At 39.8% G+C, this 23,498-nt stretch overlaps 1 protein-coding gene across 1 annotated transcript in view; it reads left to right on the top strand.

Annotated features, from left to right (window-relative positions):
* LOC121864468 (nucleolysin TIA-1-like) overlaps positions 1-20,798 on the top strand; it is a 132,179-nt gene extending 111,381 nt beyond the window's left edge. Inside the window, exons 7-9 of the mRNA XM_042363487.1 lie at positions 3,493-3,619; positions 4,633-4,674; positions 16,158-20,798. Of these exons, the coding sequence (XP_042219421.1) occupies positions 3,493-3,619; positions 4,633-4,674; positions 16,158-16,166 (178 nt within the window). The 3' untranslated portion in view covers positions 16,167-20,798. The remainder of the gene's footprint in view (positions 1-3,492; positions 3,620-4,632; positions 4,675-16,157) is intronic.
* The last annotated feature ends 2,700 nt before the right edge of the window (positions 20,799-23,498 follow it).

The raw sequence follows: 23,498 nt of genomic DNA, 5'->3' as shown, positions 1-23,498 counted from the left end.
TTGTCGTGTGTGTGGTTTCTAGGCTGGACTTGAGTGGCTCATTTACACCCGCTGCCTCCCCGCCATAACTTGACTCCCAGATATATTGTGACACTCATATTATTGTTGTTTTTCCTTAAATGAGACAAGTAAGAGAACATTGACCACCATATGGGTGATAACCATTAAGCCTCAGTGTGGTAGGCGGCTGTGGCCTGAGTCCCTCAAGAGCTACAAGGTGCACATTTTCTTTTTGAAGGTCTGGTTTGAGAGAAAAAGTAATTAGTGTGTATTAGATAAATGTCGCGATACTTTATAGTGGACGTATTCATATACAGTACTGTACTAATACTTAAAGCATGAAGTGTGTATTTCATAATATAATGTGGTTTCAGACAGTAGTTTGTGGTGGGCATGTTAGTCAGCATGAAGCCTTGGCCACCCTTGTGTTACACTGCATCCAACATTTCCTACCAACATCATGTACTTCACTGAGAATTATTGTGACCATGTACTCTCATATTTTTTCTTCTCAGCATTAATATAACTATTGTTTGTGTGGTACGAATGTTCCTGCATTACGTTAATATACAGTAGTCTTGTCTGTACTATGCATACGATTTACAAAATTTTAAAGGGGACAATTACAGTTTTTCATATTATAACAAAACAAAAAATATTTACAAATATATTACACGGACTATTTGACTGTTCTTATGTTTATTATTGATATCAGACTAAATACTCATGTTAAATAATGTATTATATTGGACCGTACAGAATCATCGCAAAATAATTCCCAGATTTTAATTGGTTATATATTGAAATCTGGGCATTGTTTTTCGATGACCCAGTATTAATGTTTTTACTGGCAATTTGAAGCAGTGGTCAGTGTAAGTAGTAGGCAGTGTAAACAGTGGTCAGTGTAAGCAGTGGTCAGTGTAAGCAGTGGTCATTGTAAGTAATGGTCAGTGTAAAAGCAGTGGTCAGTGTAAGTAATGGTCAGTGAAAGCAGTGGTCACTGAAAGCAGTGGTCACTGTAAACAATGGTCATTGTAAGCAGTGGTCAGTGTAAGCAGTGGTCACTGTAAACAATGGTCATTATAAGCCTTGGTCAGTGTAAGCAGTGGCCAGTGTAAGTAATGGTCAGTGTAAGCAGTGGTCAGTGTAAGTAATGGTCACTGTAAACAATGGTCAGTGTAAGCAGTGGTCATTGTAAGCAATGGTCAGTGTAAGCAATGGTCAATGTTAGTAATGGTCAGTGTAAGCAGTGGTCAGGGTAAGCAGTGGTCAGTGTTGGTAATGGTCAGTGTTAGTAGTGGTCAGTGTAAGCAGTGGTCAGTATAAACAGTGGTCAGTGTAAGTAATGGTCAGTGTTAGTAATAGTCAGTGTTAGTAATGGCCTCATAGCATCTCTCTCCATAGTGAGGGAAATATGTCACGTGATGGAAGCACTTCACAACTCACTACAGTATTTTTGTTGCTAGGGTTGTGATGTGTCAAATTCGTTTCTCTGACAGTTTTGCTGTCGATCATCTGACGTTGATTCATTCACTTTCACTTGATGATGCAAAATTAGGCGTGTTTTGTGTTATGAATGTACACTGAATTAAAAGAAGGTCTCCACTCATATCTCTCATCAGTTTCAGTTAATATCAGAAAGAAAACAAAACATCCACTTCCTTCTCTCCCCCTCTCTCTCTCGTTCAGGGTCGGATCCAAGAAGTTGTGGGTGGGGGAACATGGCGAGCACAGCGACCCCACACTGCTTTATTTTATTTTATTTTTTTTGGGGGGGGGGGTCAGGCCACCCCACCCTAGAAAATTTTATGAGATCCAATATCATGGGCATTTTAAGGCCATTTTGAAGCTACGTTCTCTTGATATTAGGAGACATTCAGAAGTCAATAGTAATTACTGTTTACTCTTCAAAAATGCCCGAGTACAATACTGCACTAAAGAAAAATTATAGAAATTTTCTAAAAAGGGGGTCCGGTCCTCCAGGACCCCCCTCCATCCACTGGATCCGTCCTTCCGTCTGTCTGTCTCTATATATACTGTGTGTGTGTGTGTATATATATATATATATATATATATATATATATATATATATATATATATATATATATATATATATATATATATATATATATATATATATATATATATATATATATATATATATATATATATATATATATATATATATATATATATATATATATATATATATATATACTATGTCCCTTATGTCTTTCCTTAGTTTTGAAGATAGAAAGTCAAAATTTGGTAGGGAGGTGTAGGTGGACTAGGCCCTAGGGGGATGGCCGTGCACATCTATCAATCTACTAAGGGGAAGCCAAGTAACTCAATAGTTGATCGTATAATGGCTATCATCAGATGAGTATACCATTGTTTTAATACATGGTAAATGCTATGCAGATAAGAAAAGGCACTATAGTCTATTTACTCGAACCTTGCAACTGAGGCCTTGGGGTCAGTTGTAACATGGCAGCTGATTGGCTGGCAGAGTGGCAGACGGACATTTGCATTCTAATACAGTACTGTATTCTGAAAGATAAAAACTTTTCTGTGTTGATGTCTGATAATTTACGCACTTAGGGAAGGAAAAATGAGCTTGTTAATCGCACAAGTATTAAAAATATCATAAAAGGAAGCCAGTGTCTGATACTAAGCGGCCAATATATACCCGGTATGTTAAAATACAGGTACCATTGATTGACGATACCAACTCTTCCCCCAATAATAACCCCCTCCCCCCTCACTAGTAACACCAACCACCAACTAGAAGCCCCTCCCTCCCAGCACCTTAACTACCATACCTCTGAGGTTTTCATTTAAAGATCAATTATGTTCGGTGCTTTTTGTGGGATGTTTTATAACTAATAATAAAGTACAGGGGTATACGAGTAGTGTATTGTTGACAAGATGATTGGTTTGTACAGTGCAGTATATAGTATTACCAAGTAGGTTGTGTGCGCGCGTGTATGCTTGAAGGTATAGTTAATTGTAAAATGAATATTAAAGACCTTCAGTACAAGTTGGGTCCTTAATAATGGTTGTTTAAAGTCGTCGCTTAGTATTGTTGACTTTATGGTGTACGTACTTTATTTTTATGTCCCTAGGATGAGAGAGGACCTTGAGCATTTCTCAGCTTCTGGTACAGACAGAAACCATTCATGGCGGTCCCTTTTTAACTGCAGCTGGACATTGTAGTACTTATTGTTGCCATTGAGAAAAGGCTTCTAGGTGTATAATATAGTACACACTTAGAAGCCTTTTCTCATAGTGTTGGTTATCACAGCCTAGGTCTTTTTGTGATGGTTTAGTCCAATATTTATGTTTCCATTATTTCTGGTAGTTGATGGCAAAACATTTTGTTTATGAATGATATTATTCATAATGTTTGTAAAATTAGTACCAGTAGTGTACCATAGTGGTGGTGTGATGTGTACTCCTCTGGGCTACCATTGACTTCACAATATATTTCAGGATGGCAGGCATGGCTGGGGTACCCACCTGGCAAGGTGTTCCACAGCCTCAGCTGCCCACTGGACAGATGCCGCAGCTTCAGCAGCCAGCGTCTATGGTGGGCGCTTATCCAGTGCAGCAGTTTCAGGTATGTAAGGGTAACGGTGGGTGGGTGTGGGTTGAAGGCAGGGGTCACCAACTTCTTGTGGGTGTGGTACCCGCTCCCTCAGCTGCACTCTGCCTCACACTTCTTACTTTGTTTCTTGCTGTTAATCCTTAATGTCACTTCTTGTGTTAGATGTATTTTTTTTCCTTTATGCCACTTTTATCTTCACCTGTTTTGCTCTATAAATACAATATTTGTTAGAAAATATATACTGTATAGAGATGTGAATCCTTCATATACATTAATGCATAGACTTAAAGTTTTTACTTTCCCATTATTCTCTCCTGATAATATTCATAACAATGATTGATGTTTTTCTATTATAGTACGTCATTACTGCTAGTCCTTTAAAAATAGAATCCCATATCAAAACTGATAATTTTTATTATTTATCATAGCTTGCTATAAGTCTACACTTGTTTTTATTTATTTTTTTTACATTAAGATTCTCATCTCAGCACTTGAGATTGCATGACACGAGGCGCTCAGTATCCATATTTCTTACTGTATACAGAGTTGCATGCTTAACTTTTGTGGAGTTTTTACTTACTCATCAAGGAAATACTGTACACTATCATTGTTTATTATTCGCTTACATTATATTGTTTATGATCCCACAATATCTGGTATTTACCTAGAGTCTCAGCTTTTTTAATAAAAAAATATACTCTGCATGTTAGAGAGAAATTACTAAAAACTGTGTGGTTCATCTTAGACGTTGCACCAATTGTTATTTGCTATCTCCATTAGGAATGTTATATGCTATAGTTCCATGAATTGTCAGAGTATGATCAAACAGTACTGTCTTGAAAACGTGGCTACAGCCTTCCATCACGTGAGTTGTGGGAAAAGTCTTTGTATTGAGGTATAATAAGTTGTCAAATTCCTCATAATAATAATTTCAAGCCCCATGACCTAAGTTGGAGGACTGGATCGTTTTGTTCTTGCTGGTGTGATGACTTTTGAATATCCTAAATTTTGGCATAATTTTACAGCTGTCGAGCCCCTACCTCCTGGGCAGCACTCCTGGCACCTTGGTGAGTCTTGGCCCGCCCCTGGCCTCCCCCTGGCCATCCCTGGCCACCCACACACTCACCCCCCAACCACACACCGTGCCGTGTCCCTAGAAGTTGGCACTCACGAAGGCCACATGGGGATAAGGCTGCCCATTCACCCTGATATTACTGACTTACATCATATGTATTGTAAAAGCTCCCCTTTGAGTAAATCAGTACCTGACAAAATGAATTTATATATGTTCTTGCTATACATCTGTTTGTGTCTAAGTGAGTGTGATTATATATATATATATATATATATATATATATATATATATATATATATATATATATATATATATATATATATATATATATATATATATATATATATATATATATATATATATATATATATAGTAAAATGTTACATAGACACATACACACTGGCGCATAAGTATGTGACCAGTATAATGATGACATTTGAGGATGACATGTCAGCAAGTACTATAGCATGTATAAAGAATCAGTATTACTGTGATAGCTCCATAACTTTCCTCCTTACTTTGTCTACACAGAATGGGTGGTCTTGTGTAGAGTTAGTGTAATTAAGCTGTCAGAATAATGCTAGGGAGGGGTTGATGATGCTGCTGCTGCTCTTGCTGCCCCTGATGCTTTTGCTCTAACTTCTATATCAATTTAAGTGATACGGATACAATAGCATGAACATCTGTACCTTGCTTATTCCACGGACTCCTCTAAGGGGAAGCCACTTGTATAGTACACTGTAGTTCTGTACTGTATGTTTCTTGACAATATCCTCACTGGTCATCTGCACACCTTCAACAGATATATTGAAGGGTGTTGACCAGCTTCAGAAAAGTATATTGAAGAAGGGACATGCTGTTCTGTCATTAGACAGTATTGGCCATGTGCTTGCTCGTTGAATCAATCACTTGGTGTTTGCAGGCAGTAAAAGTAAACAAGAAATAAAGGTAAAAAAATTTTTGGAGACAGTGAAAAACAGAATGGGAAAGTACTGTAATTTGTATTTATGTTACATTGTGATATATGAGTAACTGAATATAATTATAAAGTGATGAGTGAAGTGGATGAATAAAAACTGTCACTGGAAGGAAAGTTCCATTCCACAGTACTAGTGGACCTTCTTGAGTGATAGAGGCCATTATGATCCATCCACTACTTGAACATCAACTTGATCAATTATGATCATGTGATGTGGATAGTGCAATACAGTATACTGTACAGGATTCATATTAAAAGTAGATATTTGTAATGTGCTTGTAACTCCCAATTAAAAATTACCATACAGGGCAATTAAATTTAAACAAAAATATTGCTCTACAAAATGTTAAAAAATTCTTGTTAGAATTAAATTGTAAAAAAATCAGTGTTGATATTGTGTTGTGTATTTAGCAAACTTTTAAAGCATTTTTCGCAGCAGTTGCTTAATATAAATATTTTTGCCATACGTCAAAGTTGAGCTGCTCTATAGCCAGTAAGTCTAGTGCATTGACTGGTGCCTAGAATTTGGATGACTTTGCTAAATTCGGTTATCCTTCACACCCATACTGGACTCCTGAAGTATAACCTTTGGCATCAAGGTATCATGAAAATGGAGAAGGCTTAATGAGTTTTGTTGTTGAACACAAACGTGTGGATCAAATTGCTCTTTCAACAGGAGCCATTGGACAATGTTCAGGAGTACAGGTAGTAGGCTTTCTGATCCAGTCACACAACTGCATAGTGTGGAGCGATCAGCACCTGCGCATGACAATGCAAACACTTAAGAGTATTTCTACGCTAATCTGGCCCATAAGCCACGCCCTTCTATGAAAATAGCTGATTGGTTCAAAGGAAATGTTCGTGTAGCTGTCCATTTATTCAAATTAAATATGTTCACAATTGGTAAGCAGACCTGTTATTCTCAAAAATAATGTTAAATATGTGGACTATCAAAATGCAAATTATTTCAAGGCGATAGGACTTCAGAGAGGATGTGAGAAAATTTAAATATTTTTCAAAAAAGGTTGAAGTCAAAGATGAAATTCGCTTTTGAATGAAGGTTTTTCATTATTTCTTTGTTTTGTACCAAACATAAAGCAAACGGAAACAAATGATACTAAACATATAGCACAATTGGTAATGTATTACAGTTTGTATGGCTGGAGATATCCCAAATCATTTATATAACTGATAAAACTTGAAGGGGGGTAAAACGCTCAGAGGAACAGCCACTGGACTTGCCGAAATTTCACTCATTTCAACATCAACTCTCAACTGTTAACAGATGTCAGCACTGTGGTACTTAACCAACAAAAACATTTCTCACACCCACGAGCAGATTATTAAATACTTTATCCACTAACTTGGCATCTCCGACCCATCTTATATGCTGCATTGTGACAAGATTTACGTAATAATATATGCTACGAAATATTAAGAAGCGATGTAAAGATTTAACATTTTCATCCTCTGTCATCAAGTATCAAGAAATTTGGTGAAAATGAACAAAACTCTCAGCCAATGATGGACGAGGTATAGTTAATTTGTGTCTATTAGTATTCTAATACGAGCTCTACTGTACTGGCAGTACGAGTTTAGTGTCCAGCTGATCTGTCACTATTAGCTCATGTGGCTGCCAAGTCCAGTGGTTGTACCCCTTCCTGGACTGCGCGTATTTATATCGAGTTTTATCAGTTATATAAATGATTTGGGATATATTCAGCTGTGCAAACTGTAGTACATTACCTATTGTGCTATATGTTTGTTATCATTTGTGTTTACTTTATGTTTGGTACAAAACAGAGAAATAGTGAAAAGACTTTATTCAAAAGCTAATTTCATCCTTGACTTCGACCTTTTATGATAAATATTAAAAATTTTCTAACATCCATTCTGAAGTGGTAATGCCTTGAAATCATTTGCATTTTGATCGTCCATATATTTAATATTATTTTTGAGAATAATAGGTTTGCTTACCAATTGTGAACATATTTAGTTTGAATAAATGGACAGCTATACGAACATTTTCTTTGAACCAACCAGCTATTTGTAGCTATAGACGAGGGGCGTGGCTTAAGGGCCAGGTTAGTGTGGAAATAGTCTAAGCGTTGTCTTGTTATTTTAATCACTAACATTCTTAGGGTGTTGGTGGTACAGTGGTAATACATGTATCCTGGTTTTGAGTCCTGGCCCTAGACACACGTGAGTAGGGTGATATTCCTTGTGGTGAACGGTAATAAAGTCACAGGAAAAAAAGTCACAGAAAAAAAGTCACATTTAAGGTAATAAAACTAAAAATATTTTAAAACAGTTATTAACTGACAAAACATGACTTTTACATATTGACAACACAATTTATATATGATGCACGTAGGTTAGGTTAGGTTGGGTTAGGTGACTTTTTTCTGTGACTTTTTCTGTGACACTTTTAACTGTGACTTTTTTTCTGTGACTTTTTTCCTGAATTCATTCCTTGTGACCCTCCCAACATTGCAGGTCTCCTCCTGACCTAACACTGGACAGTAAGCTTAATCCTTTCATGGTATTTTAATGCAAATTGTGTCACTAAGCTCTCCTGTGCTGACGCAACCCCTCATGCTCAGTTGTATCTCATACAGAGACGCACCCCTCCCGTAACCAGAAATGCGGGAACAGTGGACTGGCTCTATCAACCACCTAAGTTCCTCCCACCACCCTCGTGGTCTAGCAGATGCATTTCTATGGGTCCAATTTGGGTATAGATCACTGTACCCAATGTTTACTACAATGGAAAAAACATCCCTGTTACCGACGAAACCTGCATCGAAAGACTACAAGGGGGTGGGATTTCCGACCAAGGATAAGAGTACCAGAGAGCTAATAACAAAGTAGCGAAAGAACAGACCAACCACCTGAATGGCTAGTAAGCTGATAAGTGGCATGTACTGTTGCCATGCAGCCCTTGGTGTTGGTTTTATACATGTATACTTTCAATAAGTTTATACGGTGTTGCATATTTTCCATCATATAGAGCATCATATCTTTTATAAGATAAATGTGTCCTTTGGGATGGAGCTACAGAAGGGGTTTTTCTACAGATTGTGAATTTTAGGGTTAATCAGTCAGATTCTGAAACGAGATCAGTCTTGTCTACATATTTTTCTTAGAAAACTTTGGAAGATAATTTGGACAGATTATACAGGACATGGAGTTTTCTTTGGTAATGAAACAGTATGGTTCTAGGTGATGCAGGGTTATGCCCTGAAATTTACAGGATTATTATTTTACTAACTAGTTCCTGGTGTATCACACAGGGAGGCAAAACAAATTTATCAAACCATGGAAATCATACTTGACATGAAGTGGAAAGGGATATTCTGAATGAAAATTGTGTTTCATGAGACAGAATTCGTGAGGTAATATCTAGAAGGGCACTTAAGTACACTGTTTTCACATTAAAGAGCAGTATGAAATAAAATAAAAAGTCACTGAGCATAGGAATCGCCAAACCTTTATTGTAACTGAACTAAAACAGTGCTTAGTCTACTAACATCACCTATGAACACTTTGTGCCCATCAATTATATAGATGTGCCAAGCAAAGGCATCCAGATATTTGAAGTACAGTATATAAGTGCAGAAACAGCAAACAGCAGGCATCCACCCTTTTGCATGTTCCTTTTAGGTTATAGTTATTGATTATTATGAATATTTAAAAAAATGCTGAAATTTAGACAGCTCAACAGTTCTTCCCCACAAGGATTTGCCAAACACTCTCAGTACCTTCTGAATACTGTTATTATGTTGTTGTGCAAGTCCCAACTGATGTTTGTGTCCCTCAGGCAGTGTGGGGGAAGGTATCTGCTTAAGTTGGGTCCTAAAAACAGGGTTATAGCCATTTATATCTCCTTTATTGCATGCACTTATTTTCAAATTTGCATCCAAATTACATAGGGATGTTGTCCATAATTTGCCTTGTCTTTCCAAGTTTTGCTTAGAATTTGAATATTCTGTACTTTTCTTTGATATGGTACCCATCCCTGTGGGTATGTTAATTGTTATCTATTTAGCATACTTCTGTTGATGATGGCATCACTAATATACCAATGTATACATTGTATTCTTTTTAAAATACTGTAGTAGTACTGTATTTTATATAGTATGTAGATTATGCCAAATGGTTTACTTTGACCACAGATACATAAATTACCGGTACACATGATCAAAATTTTATTGAGATTATGAAACACCATGTCATTTCACCAATTCTCCCTCTTTTCTCCTTTTTCTTCAGTATCATCATTGGTTACCCTTGTAAAGAAGTAAATAAAGGCATGATATCAGAAACTTTTAACCACTATTTCTTGAAGCTGGACAGAGTTGGTTTAGTTTGGGAGATTATTATTTTTGGTCATGTTTTGGATATGTTCGAATTAGAGTTTCTCACAATTACCATCTCCCTTAGGCCCTCGGCCAAAAATGCATAAAACAACATATCTGATAAAGAGTGACAAGCTGTTGACGACTAGATTGTAATGCAGGAAACATTAAATTTCAAAAGTGATACTCAAATTAGAAAACTTTTAAAATGCTTTTGTTTGTCACCATAATAATTTTCTTTCGGTTAAAGCCATTTGCTTGAGGGCATAATGAACACCCTGGAATTACTTCTCACTGCTAGTTTGTTCCTCATTACCATACAATAATCAAGGATGATATCATAAAGTTATCTTAAACAGTAAACTAAATAAAAAAAATAATAAGTCGTGCAATAAAATATCATTATTTTAAGAATCGTGTTTACTAACAGAGAAAATAAATTCTTATAAGAATCAAGGTTCATATTATTGTATTAGAAATATTATTAACATTCAAAAATCATGTTTTTTTTTGTTTTTTTCTTAGGGGAATTAGCCCACCCGGGCACAGGTCGAACGACCCACAACGGGGCCTAGGGGGCGAAAAAATAAGAACAGAAAGAAATTTAAAATAGAGAAGAAAAAGGTTAAACTGTGTTAATCTACACAACGAAGATGCCGAGAAAACCATCTTTTTAAAGTGAGACATTGTTTAAGTGTGGAAACACAGAAGAAGGCAGAGCATTCCACAGTTTGGCTTTGTGAGGAAAGAAGGATGTACAGTACTATAAAGGGTTATTCTAGTGTGACCGACATCCACAGAGAAACGGTGGGCACCGCGGGCAAGACGAGTGTTACGAGCCCACGGCCTTGCCGGTGGTACACAGGATGCCAAATCCACCGAACATTGCCTGTTAAAGTACCTGTAAAAGAGAGAGAGTGAAGCAACATTGCGGCGAAGAGAAAGGGAAAAAAGATTGCCAACTTTGCAAACTCTGTTAAGCCAGCCATAAACGTAGCTGTCATAAGGCTTTAAAATACATTTTATCATTTTTTTTCTTTAATTCAACCAATCGGTTAACCCTCAAGACATCTTCAGGTCTTACATCAAGTGCTTGTATTCATTTTCAAAGAAATATATAATTTGTATCATTAAAAATATGCCTTAGTTCGAAAATCTTTGCATTTCCTTAGACTCCCCTATCATATGTATTCCACACTTCCCACCACCCAGTAATTTCCTTCTCTCAGTTCACACTCATTTTCTTATATTGTCTTGCTCTGTTCACCCTGGTGATTACATCATCTCATTCCTACCTATCTACCTGTGACTTCAATTTTCTCTTCTTTTTTATTTTTTTTCCATTCTCCTCCCTTCATTCCTTTATATCCTGTTCTCTATCATTCCTTCTTAAATGTTTCACCCTCCTCTTAACACATTGCTTTTTATCATTAATCATGAATGTCCTCCTATGCCTTACAGTACGTACATGTCCATTACTTACTGACAGTTCATAACAGAGACATGAATGACCATCCAAGCAGTGGAAGGAAACCTGTATCCTAATGCCCTTTATGTATTCATCCTCTCATTTACAGGCCCGCCCTTCTTGTGATTATTTCCTTGTTCTTCCTCTCCTTTATCATTACTTTCACTATTTCACCTTTAAGAATAGATACACACACCAACACCTACAGCACAGTACTTCTACAGATACAAACACATCATCGCCACTTCTCAATCAGCTTTGTTTCATCAACCTTGACCCACAAATACACGACTCACAGTTACATCATATTACACCACATCACCATAACCTATACCTACACCACGTCACCATCACCTATACTACATCACCATCACTTACACCACATCACACACACCACCTCACATACTCCACGTCACCAACACCTACACCAAAAAACTCAGAAATTCTAGATGTGGGTTAGGACAAATGATGAGCAGGGCAGAAGGATGTATGCCAGATCCAGGAACCAAGAAAAGTCAGTGAAGAAGGGCTGAAAAAGAGTTCCAGAAGCGGATTGTGAGCGAGGTCAAGTCATTCCCAAAGGCGTTTTACCGCTACGCAAAGTCAAAATTAAAAACGCGAGTTGGCGTATCAAACCTATGAAGATGGTAGTTATGCAGATTCTCACCAGGACAAGGCGGAGGAGTTGAACAGTTTCTTTTCCTCGGTGTTCACATGATAGGATGCCGAAAAGAGAGCTCAGGTTCTCAACTGGCTCAGCCATGTTAATATTGTTATTATTATCCACCCCGTAACTGTGTTTTTCTGGCTAAATAAACTGTTTCAATTCAATTCAATTCAAAACAATCTTCCTGTGTTTGAGGATAGACGGTTTGACACAGCGCTGACCCACATTCTGTTCCAGAAGAGAGTATAAGAAATAAATTGTCAAAGCTAAAGGTTCATAAAAGTCCCGCCCCTGACATGGTGCTTCCCAGAGTGCTAAGAGATGTGCAACGAGCTTGCTGAGCCCCTGAAGATCCTGTTTTGTAAATGCCTGGATGAGCAAACGGTCCCAATTATTGGAAAATAGGCTATGTAAGTCCTACATTCAAGAAAGGCTATCGTCACTCCACGAATAATTAGAGACCAGTGAGCCTGACCAACATAGTGTGTAAAGTACTTGAGAGCATTATAAGAGATCGCCAACACGGTTTTATGCCAGGACGCTCCTTCTTAACACAATTACTCAAGGTACTGGATGTTCGGACCCAATTTCTGGAACAAGGTGGCAATATCAACAATGTGTACCTAGATTTACCCCATGAAAGGCTGGGAATTAAACTGGATGGGGACGGGATTCAGGGAATTGTCCTCGCGTGGATTGTAGACTTTCTGCGTGACCGCAAACAGTGTGTGGTCATTAAGGGTACGAAATCAATATGTGTACCCATGACAAGCGGGATACCAAAGGGCAGTGTATTTTGTCCGTTGTTTGTTTGTTTGTTTGTTTCATAAATGACATACCAGAAGCAATACACTCCTCCATTCAAATGCTTGGGGATGATGCCAAGTTGTTTGGGAAAATTAAGAACCAAACGGAGTGTGTAGAGCTGCAGAATGATCTTTGTAAGCTTCAAGAATGGTCTGAGAATGGCTGCTATGATTCAATGTCACGAAGTGTAAGAGGATGCACCTGGGTTGTACCAATGGTAAGGAGGTGTATCATATGTCCCAATGGGGCGAAGAAACTGCATTAATAGAGACCGAATGCGAAAAGGACTTGGGTGCTTATGTTGACAACGAACTGAAGTTCTCGGGCCATTGTGAGAAGAAGGTGAATCAAGCAATAAATTAATAGGTCTGATAAGAAGGTCGTTCAGAAGCTTAGACGGTCCTTCTCTCATAATGATCTTCAAGAGTGAGGTGCTTGCCCGCCTGGAGTATTGTCAACCCATATGGTCCCCGCAATATGCTAAGAACTGTCAGTTAATTGAAAATGTCCAAAAGAGGGCCACCAGACTGGTGCCTGTACCTTGGCACCTCGGCTATCCAGAGAGATTAAAATGCCTGCAACTGTCTAGCTTATACTATACAGATGGGCAAGGGGTGACCTAATTGAGATGTACAAACATCTCGATCGGTCGAATGTCCATACCTGGAGCAGGCGGACGCCTGCCTCAAGGGGTCACAGCTCAAGGTTGAAGATGCCACATGTCCAGAAAACTGTGATGGCAAACTTTTTTTAGAGTGAGAATTTTGAACTCTTGGAGCAACCTGCCAGAGAGTGTTATGGCAGAAGTGAGTGTGAACTGTTTCAAGACCAGACTTGACCAACACTGGAGCAGGTTCAGATACATTCAGGAGCCAGTGCATGCCCAGCACTTGCCAAAGCAGCTAAAGTCAATCAGTGGTGAAGAGCATGAAAGAAAAAAAAAAATATATATATATATATATATATACAGTATATATATATATATATATATATATATATATATATATATATATATATATATATATATATATATATATATATATATATATATATATATATATATATATATATACAGTACAGTCAACCCTCACTTTACGCTGTCCTACATTCCGCGTTTACCACGGTGCCCTGCCAGAACCCAGGATGCTCACATTCCGCGGTGGGTGTACCCCTTTACACGGGTGAAGTATAATTTTTTTATTTAGCTCATAAAATTCATATAAATTATCCGGCCAGAATATAATTTACATTGCTGGAATTCTTACAATTTGATGATCATTTTGAATATAAACATCATAGATTTTGCATTAGACATACAAATTTTAGATATAATGTTTACTCTGAGTAAATGTGTTATCTTTTGTGCAAAATATATGACATTTATATTCAAAATATTCCTGGTCTTACAAGGAATCCAGCAATGTCAATTATATTATTCTAACTTTAGTCTGATTTATTATTTATTACTAAAAAGGTAAACAGTCTGGTATTCCCACACATTCAACTGGTAGGGAGGGATGGTGAGGGGTGGGAGGGAGGGAGGGACCGGCGACCGACCACCTGGCACCAGGGTGTGAAGAATATTTTTTTTTTTATTAACTGAAGATATTTGTTTTAGCTCATAAAATTCATACAAATTACCCGGCCAGAATATAATTTACATTGCTGGAATTCTTACAATTTGATGATCATTTTGAATATAAACATCATAGATTTTGCATTAGACATACAAATTTTAGATATAATGTTTGCTCTGAGTAAATATGTTATCTTTTGTGCAAAATATATGACATTTGTATTAAAAATATTCCTGGTCTTACAAGGAATCCAGCAATGTCAATTATATTATCCTAACTTTAGTTTGAGGTATTATTTATTACTATACCTGGTTTTCCCCCCAAAATTTCTCAGAGAGGGAAGAGCCAGGGAGTGTAGTGTGAGAAGAGGGGGAGGGAGTTGAGTCCATTATTTGAATGGACATTAACTTGGTGACTGTATTTCTCTATTTCTCTTAAGTATTAATTGTGTGCATGTACCATCATAAAATTAAGATGTTATTTTTACTATAACATAGGTATTGTGTTGGAAAAAGTGGAGTTTGGGGGTCAGCTGGTCTCTATTTCATTTAATCCCATATGTTATGTTATTCACTTTACGCGTTTCTCACTTTTTCTCACTTTCCGGGTACCCTGTGGGTTACATTAACCGTGTAAAGTGAGGGTTGACTGAATATATATATATATATATATATATATATATATATATATATATATATATATATATATATATATATATATATATATATATATATATATATATATATATATATATATATATATATATATATATATATATATATATATATATTCTCACTACATCACCAAAATCTACACCACATCAGCAGCAACTCCTGACACGTGTTGATAATTACCACAAAGGTTATCTTGTATTGTCTTTGCCTTACAAGCTAAAGTCAGTACTGTACTGTTGTAATTTTCCTGTTGGTGATGCCATTATCATACAGAAGGTTTATACTTGGGTTAAGATTGAGCTCACGTAAGCATCCATTGTGAATGATACTCAGGGCTTGCCTTTACTGTACATGAGAGCTCCCAAAATATCATCAAAGTGTGTGGTCTTCGTGTGTGTTTGCCAGATGTTTGACAAAAGGATTCCCGTACAACAGTGATTCAGTTGGCTTCACCTTGTCAATAAATTTATATAAAAAGAAATTTATACTTTTGGAAAGTAATTACATTGTGAGAATCCTTTTTCATACATTCCTATATTCAGTATAACATAATGAAGATATTTCTGCATTAACTTTTGAAGTTTTTAGATACCTTGTTATTTCTTAGTATAATTTTAGTGGATACTGTTTACTATATTTAATCTTAATATAAGTAAACTGAGCTTATTTGCCCACTATGAAGAAAATATTTGCAATAATTATATCTACCAGTGTGATTGTGTTTTTTGGGGTGGGTATATGAGCGTTGTATGGGAGTGCATTTGGGTTCCCATGGAGGAGAAAACCTGTGCATGTGTGTGCGTGTATGTGGTAGGAAGTGGTTGTAGTACATATGATCAAATCTAGCTTTTGTGTAACATTGTAGATATGGGCAAAGTGATAGATATCTTTTCATGCATCATATCCTCTAAAAGGTGGTACTGAACTCATGGTCTGTTCCTGCAGGTGCAGTAATGGATGGGGCAGGGACGCTGCTGTTGGTCCTCCCGTGTCCTCTCATCCTCCTCCACCTCCTCTGGCGGACGGAAGCTTCACAAGATGTCACACTGAACTCCTCCTGACTATGTGATAATATCGCCGACAACGCAGTGTTTAGTGGATATCGTGATTGTTAAATGCTGCCGCTCTCAATCTCCCGTGTAGTTGGTCGGCAGTAACAAGACTATCTGGGCGAGCGTTGGGGTGATGGGGCCTCGTGTGGCGCTGACCTCGCATGACCCAAGACTTACTATCCGTTCAGTTGACCTATTCAGCGGGTAAACCTGCCTTTCCCTTCCTTTCCTTCTCTCCCACCCCTGTCCTCATACCTCTCCTTCCTTTCCCCCTTTTCTTCGATCCCTAAGCCCAGTGCTCCTCACTGAGTCGAGCCTCTGCCAGTCCACTTATGTGGATATGCCAGTAAGTTTGGCGATGTGGAGTCTTTTGCATTGTATTTCAGTAAGTCCCATTTTCTGTTGGGGAAAATAATATCTATGATAATGGTCCCTACTGAAGTTCCATTCAATTGGGCACATGCTGGTCCAGGCATGCACACCATGAGCACCTGTACGGTCATAGGTGTAGCTACCTGGAATAAAAGAAAGGCCTTGACAGGTAGCGATATAGTTGTAGCTGTCAAGACCGTTAACCGCACAAAGGGTCCACCACGGGTAACATGGGTGCAATTAATAGAAACGCGGGCGTGCTAATTACAGTGATCCTTCCAGTACGATGGACGCGGGCATAAATCGCGGGCACGGACTTGGGGCATAACAGATTCGCCCGTCCCGGTCAGCTCACGTCGAGGCCCCGTTGCTGACTGTGTGGTCGCTGCAATGTTGCTGGTTTAATAATTTAACAACTCAATCAGTAGCTGTATCACTACGTCTAGAGCAGAACCCCCCCATCCTTCAAGTTTCCAGTCCAAGCCTCCCTCACTCTGCTGTGGAACCTTCTCAAAATGTCAGTATCTTCAAGACAACTTTCTTCAAGTATCAGTATCTCTACAACAGGAACTCCTTCTAGCATCTTCGTACAGTATCAATGTCCTAATGCAGAGACTTCATCTCCAAGAATCAATATTTCCTGTAAAGAGTCTGTTGTTCCCAGTTATAAGTATCTACAACAAAAGAGGCACTCTTATAAAGAAAAATACCTCCCAAGACAGGAACTCCTTGAATCTTAACATCTCCAAAGACGAAACATCCCACAGTTCCAATTAAAAAAAGAAGACTTCAAGGTCCCTATCCTCCCCTTATACAAAACTCTCTCCAATCCCCAAGGCAACCTTTCACAAGACCCAAGACAGGTCCTCAAAGTCCCAGTACAGTATATCCAAGACCAAACCCACTCCAATCCGTAAGAGAGAACATCCTCCGGGCCCTAGTATCTCCAAGACAGAACACCTGAGCACCAATACCTCCAAGAAAGAACCCTAGCCCAAACAAAACCTATAAACCCCAAGATTTCCAAGACAAACCTCCTTTAAACCCCCTCATTATCTTCAAAACAGAACCTTCTCCAGGCCCCAATAACTTCAAGACAGGACCTCTTCCAAGCCTCCAAGACAGAACCTTCAGATCTCCAAGGTTTAGTAGTGAGATTCTTCAGTAGGGTAACAGTGTGCCACATATCAGATATTACAGAAAAGAAAATGACTCGGAAAAAACAGCAACATTTGCTTCACTGACCACCAGGGTGTACATAAGAAATATATAGTGCAATATTACTAAGATATAACAATGCCCTCTTAAGTAATTTCATGAGCACGGACAGTGGTTTAAAAGCGTTGTTATATTTGTGTGCGAGGTTCTATATTTTCTTATGGTATTGTATAATGGGTTTTGAAAAATGGCAAATATTTTATTTAGGAGGGCTTGGTATGTTGATGCTCGCAATGTACAAAGTCTCATTCTGGGAATCTGGTGACTATGTTCAATGGGACACTCTCTATGTGTGTATAGGTGGTGGGTGTGTGATGTGATCTGTAGAATGGTCCTCCTCCCCCCCTCCCTCCCCCCCCAGAAACCCATGTAGGTAGTTGTAGGCCAATTTCTTTGGTTATTTTTTGTGACTGTTGAGTGATTCTACTATGTTCTGCCATCCCGTAGTTTAAGTGTGTGCTGTCAGTGTGGAGCCTCACCCTAGATATCTGTGTAGGTGTTGCCAAGCTTGTAGTGCGCGCTAGTCATTCAGTGGGCTTGTAGTGGCCCCGCTGCTGCTAAAGCCGCTGCAGCATGAGCCACGGGACAGTATCGTAGCCTCCTGTAGCCAAAATGCTTAGTGTAAGGCAGTCTTGTATACCGACGGTAGTGTATTGTAGCAGAGCGGGGTCGGACTGGTCGGCGGCGTCGGCGGTTGTGCTCTGCCTCGGCGTCATTAATAACGATTCTTTGGCAGGCCAGACACCAGTGTCACGTGCAGGGCGCCGTGGCCAGCCCTGCCCCCTGCTGTAGCCTACAACTGCTGCCAAGGACTCAGTACCGCCGCTTGCGGGCAGGGGCTGCCCTCGGCCGCCCTCAGCAGGGCGCCCCGCCCGCCCGCGACAAACCACTCTGAACTGCGGTCAGCTTTCACTAGGTTAATAAGAAGAATGTAATATATATTCATAATATAATGATACATATATACTGCATAGGAAATATGCACTATCTATCGTACGTAGGTTGTCCCAGGTGCCGCGTAGGTAGCCGTGTAGCGAGGGCGGGGGCGGCGACCCCCTCTCACCCGCACCACTGGTGAGGGCAGCCCTCGGGCCCCCCAACACCTGCCACGGGGGGCCAGGGAGGCCGCCGCCGGAGGTGTGGGGTCACATACCCTCAGGGGCTGCCTCCCCTCCCTCCTCGCACCAATACGGGTCTAACAGCGAAGGCGGCGGGCTGCGACAGACTCGTTGGGTCGCACCCGGCCCACACCCGCCAGGCAGCCTCTGGAGCCACGCTAGAGAGACCCATACACTCATCTCCCACCAACTGCTCCGGACGCCACTCAAACCTGATCTAGGCCTCAGTATTAACACAAGTATTACAACCGTAAAGTATTGTCAAGTTATCGAGGGCACAAACAAGTGGCATTTGTGCCGAGGCTAGGGTGTGGTCCGGCCCGGCCAGTGCGGTCCCCGTGGGTTGTCTGGACACGAGCGTTTCTAGCCATCACAGGGTGACGGTAGACAACACCTCGAGTCCGGACAAATCCTGCAGCTGAGAGAGCAAGAGGGCCGCAGGTCACTGTTTGTCGTCGTTGTTGTTGTGGTAAGTGGGCAAGAAGCCCCACTGGCAAGTTGTGGTACCGCCTGCCATCCAGAAGGCAGGACAGTCTTGATGACTTTATATGTAACTGTAGTAATAATATTGGTGGTGTTTATTAACAGAAGGCAGAAATCTAGTCAATATTATTTTGTTTTACAGAGTTGATAATGAGAGTATTTTTACATGTGAAAACACTGTCTATTTATTATTTTTTAGTATACACTTAATTTGTGGCTGGTGAGTAATGTGGCAAGTGGCCGGCCGTCACACTCCCGACAGCGTTCCCTCACCCTTCGTCTCCTCAGAGAGCCTAACATGTCGGTACTCTGTCAACAACGACAAACACTAACAGTGGTAAATGAACCCTTTAGGTAACCTTCACATTCAGCTAAAATATATCCTTGAGTCCCACCCATTTTTGCTTAGTCTGCCCTTACTGGATCCAGCTACCAGCCTTCAATGCTGCCCAGACTTGTAAATGAACGTAACCCAATCACGGCCCAAGATTTTCCCCTCCCACTGCCTCAATTTAAAGTATAACAATGGCAGTCTTCAATAGCCTGAACCATTTTTACATGTTCATACAGTGGGTTTGTAAGGGTTTTTTGTCCCCAGGAGTGGGGGCCCTGAGGAGTGTGGCAGTGTGGGCCCTTGTCTCACCAGGTAGGTAAAGGTAGACTCCGGGCGAGGCCGACCGTCACACGCCACCCCAGGAGCACGCAACCATTCGTTCCACGTTCCGTTCCTTGATTTTCCCCACGGGTGAAAGTTCTATTTTTAGCACAGAGATGCTCAGAAAGCAAAGGATGATTATGATAACCTTATTAAATGTTTTAATTTTCTGGGATAAAATCCTCTACATACAGTTATCAGATTAGAGTTTTTATACTAATGAAAGGTAATAATAAACGAAGATTGCCATTGGGTAATTGTGTTTTGATACCCATATGCTGTTTTACATCCAAAACTCCAATAAACACATGCGTTTACATGTAATTATTATGAAAAATTGAAATTAGATTGTATGGATTTCATTGTGACGTGTACAGCCAGCACAGTAGAGTCCCCCCGAGTGTCACCCAGTACTCCTCCCTACACAGGTCTCAGGTGGTTTGTCCGTGTGACACAACACGCCACTTTATTATCTATGGAAATTCTTAGACAAAACCGCTAGTCATAATGAAATCCAAGCGCCAAAGTATGATTGTATAGTTCTTTTTTACATGTGCGGTCTGTACTGTATTATGCCATTTATACATGAAAGACACAGTTGTTGTAGATATAATATACCGGGATGTAGTAAATGCTAGAGTGGAATAAGAAATGGAACAATTTAAACAATAAAACAATGGATAAATAAGATGTGGTTTTATTACATCAGATGTTGCCCATATTTTGTCACCTGCCTCACTACATACCTTCTGCCTCTCCCTTACCTGCCCCTTCTGTCCAAAGTCCCTTAGTCACTCCTTTATTCAGTATTCCTTACCCCCCCCCCCCACTACCTATTCTGTTTTCCCTTATACAAATGTACTATATTGTAATTGTCTTCCCTTACTCATACTTTTACCTCCTTCCTTATTGAGTATCTTCCCTTCACCATATTGTATATTTTACCATGTACTGTTATTAATTCTCTTGCCTTTCTCTCAAATAGTGTACATTATATCCACTCTTGCTCTCATTTACACCGACCCTTAATTATCTCTCTCCTTTCCTCCCACGCAATCTCAATTTCTTGCTGCAACCTCATGTCCTCATCATTTTTCCTCTAACCAATGTACCTGTCTCCCTCACCATTCCCTACCAGACATACCATTTCGGCACTTACTAATCTTGCCCTTCCTCTCCTCCACCCATCCTACCCTAACTCCATCCCTCCTTCCTTCTATCTATCCTAACATACCTTCTTTTCCTATACTATACTAATTTTATCCCCGCTTCCCCTTATCAATTCTACAGTACCTCCTTTTCCTACCCATCCTACATTACTCAATCTCCTATCCGTCCTGCCTTGTCTTGCCCCTTGCTTACTCATTCTCCTTTACCTTGCTAACAACCAAGAGTAGAAGAAACTGCTGCATTGAATTTTAGATTAAATCTGTGTTGTGTCATCAACATCTTGGCCACACACAAGGTTCCCACAGAGCTAGTGCATGCTCAGTACTTGCCAGCAGTGCATAACAGAGACGTGACCGGCCGCCCAAATGAGTTGATCAGTGGCAAAGAGGATAAAAATAAATAAGTAAAAGTTACTCCTATTTTGAAACCTTCTTAGACTCTGTTGCTCAAATAAACATAAAACAATCTTCACCTCAGTAAAGGATGTGAGAACTATTTGAAGACAAGCTATTCACTGCTAGAGAAAGTACGCACAAACAATTTATCATTGGAGAAAATGCTGCCACAAGAACAAAAGGTCAAAATTAATCAAGTGTATCATAATTCCGTATCAAGGAAAAGTCATTGAGATGTGTTTTCCAGGCAGTGTAAAATGTTGGGAAGTACAGTACTGCTTGAGCTGGCCTCAAATGGAATAGAAAATGCTGTGTTTCATTAATGCAAAGTGCAGCCTTCAGTGCGAAAGGATAATTATGAGTTTTAAATCTTCAGATTATAAAAATGGCTGTTACATGTTTTCAAACCAGATTTTAACAAATGTGATGTAGATGTCTGTATGTATGTATACATTGGTGTGTGTGTGTGTGTGTGTGTGTGTGTGTGTGTATGAGGTCGACTTGCATCCTCACAATGAAGTCACCTGTCATCATCATCACATTTTATGACCATTTTCCACACTTGCACAAGTTAGCCATGATGGTAGCGGTAGCAGGAGAAAACGACCCCAGTCGAAAATGGCCCAAACCAGAACGGCCCCACTCTAACCAAAACGAATCCAGGAAAAATAGTCACATAAAAAGGCACGGAACAAACCTAACCTAAGTTAACCTAAGCTAACCTAACTTAACCTAACCTACGTGCAATGCCATCATATATATATTGTGTTGTCAATGTGTACAAGTCATGTGACTTTTTTCTGTGGACTTTATTTCCGTCCACCACCAAAACGACCCCACCCTGTGACCAAAATGGCCCCACCGTGTTAGGTTAGGTTAGGATGATATTTTTTTCAATTTTTTTAATTTAGGTGCGGCCGTTTTGGTCACAGGGTGGGGCCGTTTTGGTTAGAGTGGGGCTGTTTTCGATTGTAGCCGTTTTGTCTCGAAACCATGGTAGCTCTCCATGCCTGTACGGTCTCTTGCAGCCCCTCTCGTCAGGTTCTCATCTGGGCTCATTTATTACAACCTCTCCCCATGTCATTCTTAGCGTACCCTTAGCTCGCCTCTTCTCTATATTCAAACTCTTGCATCTCTTCACTCAGTTACTTTCCATTCTTTCGACATGCCCGAACCATCACACCCTACCTACAGTATACACAAAACCCAATTACCCCGCACATTACACATCCATCTCATCATTTGCTTATCACCTTGCTCAGGTCTATGTATTATCCTCTTTAACTGCCCATGTTTCAGCTATTGTGTACCAACCTTCAACACTCGCTGCACATTATTGAGTTGCTACCAATACCACACCACATGTCCCGTTTCCCATTTTCCTTCGCAGGTATATTGTGGGGTACGGGATGTTTGGTTCACACTCAGGATGGGATGGAGAAAGGAAACTCACAATGTGCTCTCTGTATACATGTTGTATTGGATGTACAATGCAGCTTGGTGCTGGGAAGTGGCAGCGTGGTTACAAGCGTGATGTAGAGAGAGCTGGTTGGTGAGGATGCTCAGAGGACAGCTTGTGGGTCGCCATGCTCGCCGGCCGGAGCGAGGGCAGCCAGGCAGCGGCGGAGGAGGAGGAGGTGTTGCTTGCTGGTTGGTGTAGGTAGAAAGAGAGGTCACCACGAGGTCAGGTCTTATATAGCGGAGGTAGGCGTGGCTTAATAGTTGACCTCCGCTATGTAAGGCGGCGCTGGTTGACCTAGACCACGAGGCACACACTGGGGAATTCGTGGGGTCGGCCACTCAGCGACAAACAGCGTTTGTAG

Source organism: Homarus americanus, unplaced genomic scaffold, assembly GCF_018991925.1.
Source record: "Homarus americanus isolate GMGI-L3 unplaced genomic scaffold, GMGI_Hamer_2.0 scaffold25860, whole genome shotgun sequence".
Taxonomy (NCBI): domain Eukaryota; kingdom Metazoa; phylum Arthropoda; class Malacostraca; order Decapoda; family Nephropidae; genus Homarus; species Homarus americanus.
This window is presented reverse-complemented; position numbering and strand designations above follow the sequence as displayed.